Source organism: Silurus aristotelis, assembly GCF_946808225.1.
Source record: "Silurus aristotelis genome assembly, chromosome: 27".
NCBI lineage: Eukaryota > Metazoa > Chordata > Actinopteri > Siluriformes > Siluridae > Silurus > Silurus aristotelis.
In genome coordinates, this window is record NC_139600.1 from 14,021,310 (window position 1) to 14,026,309 (window position 5,000).

At 40.4% G+C, this 5,000-nt stretch overlaps 1 protein-coding gene across 3 annotated transcripts in view; it reads right to left on the minus strand.

The window, feature by feature from the left end:
- Positions 1-3,609: 3,609 nt before the first annotated feature.
- Positions 3,610-5,000, minus strand: part of spock3 (SPARC (osteonectin), cwcv and kazal like domains proteoglycan 3) — a 26,666-nt gene continuing 25,275 nt past the window's right edge. For all 3 annotated transcript variants that reach the window (XM_083532979.1, XM_083532978.1, XM_083532980.1), the window contains exons 9-11: positions 4,986-5,000; positions 4,693-4,830; positions 3,610-4,088 (exon numbers count right to left, since the gene is read on the minus strand). The exon at positions 4,986-5,000 is cut by the window's right edge and continues 48 nt beyond it. In XM_083532979.1, the coding sequence (XP_083389105.1) occupies positions 3,952-4,088; positions 4,693-4,830; positions 4,986-5,000 (290 nt within the window). In that variant the 3' untranslated portion in view covers positions 3,610-3,951. The remainder of the gene's footprint in view (positions 4,089-4,692; positions 4,831-4,985) is intronic.

A 5,000-nucleotide genomic window follows, 5' to 3' on the forward strand; every position in this document is an offset into this window, starting at 1 on the left:
AATAGTTTGAACCCCCAAAACATCTCAGCTGTCCAGTTGTCATCATCTGTCATCTAAATTTTCGATTAAACTATTTTTGGTAAATGTGTTTGGTAATGTGCTGCTGTTTAACACGACCCACTTCAATACTTGTTGCTAAGCAATTTGGCATTATACTTTAAAGCTCTGGAAGGACATGGTGAGAGATTGAGATGGTTTGGACATGTGCAGAGGAGGGACATGGGGTATATCAGTAGGAGAATGCTGATAATAGAGCCACTATGAAGGAGGAAGGTTTATGGATGTGGTGAGGGAAGACATGCAGGTGTTTTTTTTTTAAAAGAGGCAGATGTAGAGGACAGGGGGGGGGGGGGGTGGAGACGGATGATTAGGAGCAACCAAAGAAGTGTAGAGGATTGAAGTTCTGACACACACTTATGCTGAGGGTCCACCTTTGACAGCTTAGGGTTACTGGGCCTTGAACCCACACCATTCTGATTAATAACACAGGGGTTTACAGTTAAATCACCACTGCCTACTGGTGCAAAAAACCACAGTAATCTCAGTGGAATGAATTGTTCATATCAGATGGCTTATTATTGTCAAAGTTTTGTATTCACATCAACAGTTTACTCAGAATGGTGAGAACAAACAAAACAAAACAAACAAAGCATCAGGTCAAAACCCCTCGCTGATGAGAGACATCTGAACAAATGGGAAGACTGGTTCAAGCTCAAATAATCACTCATTACAGCCGTGAAAAACAGAAAAGCATCACACAAGTGGACTGAGTTACAAGTGGGCTACAACAGCAGAACTCCCATTAGAACGTTGATTCTGAGGCACATGTTCATCTTGACACTACTCTCAGAAGTTGTGGTTCAGTGGGTAAGATGTTGGACTTCTGTCCATAAGGTCATGGGTTTAAATCCCAGGACCACAAAGCTGTCACTGCTGGGCCCTTAGGCCCAATTGCTCAGCTGTATAACTGAGATAACTGCAAGTCACTCTTGAAGGGCATCTGCCAAATACCATAAATCTGAATCACTTTTCTATATTCTCTTTTCTCTAAGTCATTGTTGGTGTGTAACAGACAGGACGGGCGTGTGTTTAGACGTTTTAATAATGAGACGTGTCTGAAGGCTTTCACTGATCCTCACCTCCTTCTCTTCTTATTACGCTTATAAAGACACACACACACACACACACACACACACACACACACACACACACACACAAGCAGAGAAATGTGAATAAATACTCACAATATACTGTTCTGAGTGAAATTTGTGTGTGTGTGTGTGTGTGTGTGTGTGTGTGTGTGTGTGTGTGTGTGTGTGTGTGTGTGTGTGTGTTTGATTCAGGTCCAAAATCGGCCATGGCTTTGTTATGTTCTCTTTTACAGGAAGACAAAAAGGTAATGAAAGAGAGCATAATGAAAGTCCAGCTTTTTCCAGGAAACACCGAACCACACACAAACATTTGAAGGGTGTGTGTGTGTGTGTGTGTGTGTGTGTGTGTGTGTGTGTGTGTGTGTGCATATTGGCCACTGGCTGTCTCTCTCTACTGTTTCCAGGTCAGTGATTTTCTTTTTTTCTGAGAAATTTAATTGCACTGAGAGATGAAAGTGCCTGAAAGAGCCATAATCCTTTATACACACACACACACACACACACACACACACACACACACACACACACACACACACACACACACACACACACACACACACACACACACACACACTGACCAACAAATAAGTCATTGGACTGTAATGATAAAACAAGTCCTCAAATGCCCCTGTTTTATGTTTGTGTGTGTGTGTGTGTGTGTGTGTGTGTGTGTGCACTGATCTTCCAGGAGCCTCATGAGGAACTGCATAAAATATTTACACTTTATACATAATGCAACAGTGGCCAAACACAGACACACAGACACACAGACACACACACACACACACTCACATGACACCTAGGTAAAAAAAATGTAATACTTCAGGTTGATAGAACTTTATTTCAGCAAATATTACATACACTGTAAAAAAAATGCATTTGGAACTTCGATACCAACAGCAGGACAGATGTGTGTGTATGGGAAGAAAGGATGGATTTTCTTCTAGATGCTCTTGTTCGCTCTGATGTGGGTGTAAATGTGAAACGCTATCGAATGAAAACGTCAAATCAAAAGCTTGTGAAGCGATGTTACAGACGTGGGCATGCTGAACATCTGGATTCGTCTGGTATTTTTAACATTTTTTTTTTGTCCGTTGTGAAATGGAAACACCACTGAGTGAAGACGACAACAAAATACACAGGAGGCTAAAATTCCCTAGAAGAATCGTACTCTTCTACTCAAAGGCACTGTACAGGTCAGGACAGCTAAGAGATGACATAACAAACAACTCTGTGTGTGTGTGTGTGTGTGTGTGTGTGTGTGTGTGTGTGTGTGTGTGTGTGTGTGTGTGTGTGTGTGTGTGTGTGTATGAGAGAGAGAGAGAGAGAGAGAGAGAGAGAGAGAGAGAGATACACAAAATGCTCCAATGAATCTGATCACAGGTTTGGCGTCGCCCCCAAAAGCCACCAGAGCACAAACAAACGTGTGTGTGTGTGTGTGTGTGTGTGTGTGTGTGTGTGTGTAAGATTATAATTGTATCTCATCAGCCACTGAGTTAGTGTGTCCCTAACGCCTTGCTCTGCGTTTCATGAGCACTCCAACCTGAATTCTTTTATTCACCACATCTGATATTCACATTTCCAACAACTCAACTCAACAACCACCAGATTCAACATGAACGTTAGATTAAACAAAATGGAGTTCCAATGAGTCTAAATTGAACACAATGGAGACAAGGACGTCTACATGGAGTTCAAATAGAGTCATGATCAAATTCAGATATGTGAAGGTTGAGCCATGATCAAGGTCAAATAAATGAAGTTTGAGTCATGATTAAGGTCAAATACAGTCAGGACTGAGCCGAGATAGACGTCCAAATGGAGTTCCAACGAGTTATGACTAAGTTCAAATAAATAAAGGTGGAGTCAAGATCAAGGTCAAATGTGTTAAGATTAAACAAAATGGGCCAATATGAAGTTCAAGTAAGTCCCAATCAAGCTTTAATTGGTTCAAGACCAAAGTTAAATAAAGGTTGCTTCAAGGTCAAAATTGAGCACAAATGGGCCTTCGTTTGCCTTATTTATCCTTTTCAGAGACACTGTGCAACAGTAAATGGTTAAAACGTAGATGTTGTGCAGTAATGAATGAATTATTGGAATTTTTTCGGCAAGCGGCAGGTTTTTCGTGTGTTAACGACACTGTGTGTGTTACAGATGCAGTGGAGAGCAATTTGGTGAACACATTTCCAGTATATGCATGTTAATGTAGCTCTGCTTTATCGTTAGAAATGCACTACTCCCGTATCCTTCATGCATAATTACTCGTTCATTTAACACCGAAACGGTGCAGTGATGTTCGTAATGTAAAACACCAACAAACATATATTACATATAATAAACATACATATAAATTTTATTACAAATACGCCATCAGATCTGCGTGTGATTTTCCCTTCTGAAAGGGAGTCTAATGAGTCTCATTCAAAGTGGTTTTTTTTCCACATGGTGTGTGTGTGTGTGTGTGTGTGTGTGTGTGTGTGTGTGTGTGTGTGTGTGTGTGTGTGTGTGTGTGTACTGTAGTAATCCTACCAAAATCCTGCCTCAAAAGTGATACAGCAGATTCCCTCCTGAAAATGCTCAAAACAAAAAAAAAAATCAAAATGCGTTGTATTAATCACTTCTCTTTTTTTTTATACAAATGTTACACAGCGAGAAAGAAATATACTTTTGTTTTTTTTTTCTAAGCCGTTAGTAATATTAGTACTTCGTTTCTACAAGTGACGCCTACAAACGTGCATTTGGTTTCCCCCTCCTCCTTTAGAAAAAAAACCAACAAAAAAATCAAACACGCAACAGCTTTTTACGACAAGTAGCCGTCGTCTTCGTCGCCGTATTCTTCGTCATCGCCCATGTCCTCCTGATCGTTCAGGATGACGCCGTCCTCGTCATCTGAGAGAGACGAGTCCCCGCTTCCAAAGTCTCCGGAACCTTCCAGTGCTGCAACAAAGTACACAACATGATTTATATATATATATATATATATATATATATATATATATATATATATATATATATATATATATATATATATATATATATATATATATATATATATATAAAAGTGTGTGTGCAGTGCAGTGATTTAATATGTGTAATATATTCATAATGTGAATAATTTCTACACCACCATGCTCCCACCACCATGCTTCACCAAAGGGTATTTTGGCGCTATCAAGAATTTTAGGTCATCTACCTGCTTATTTTAGGTCATCTACACTGGTACGTTCGATTACAAGCAAACTTGGAAAGTGTTAGTTTAAGTGTTTCAGGAAGATGAAGGTCTTCACCCATCACTTGAAGATAAACAAGGACTCCGCTGAAGATCATTTCACCACCTCGGTGCAAGAACAGAGAAGCTGGTACCATTCGAGTTCAGTTGAGTCAAGACTGAACACATACGAGTCAAGTTTGAAGTTCCACTTAGTGATGATAGAGTTAAAGTGAGTCAAACGAGTTGAAATGAGTCAAGATTGAAAAGCCTGTCTTCATCTGTCCGGAAGTGAATGAAAAAATAATCACGTGAAAGCTAAAAGATACACACCGCATTCGCCCGGTCCCATCCTCTGTGACCCAGCAACCTTGTTTCCATAGCGATCCACACACCAGCACTGTCCACTGCTGCCATGGCACTGGTGAGGTTTATAGAAGCCGTTCTCATCGCAGGATGGGATGTACTGCCCTGCATGAACAGCAAACCGATATTAATGCAGATTTGCTCATAAAAACAACAAAACAAAAGCATCCTTAGCAGTAATATTGATAAGACAGACAGAGAGAGAGAGAGAGAGAGAGAGAGAGAGAGAGAGAGAGAGAGAGAGAGAGAGAGAGACTCACCCAGTAGTTTCTTCC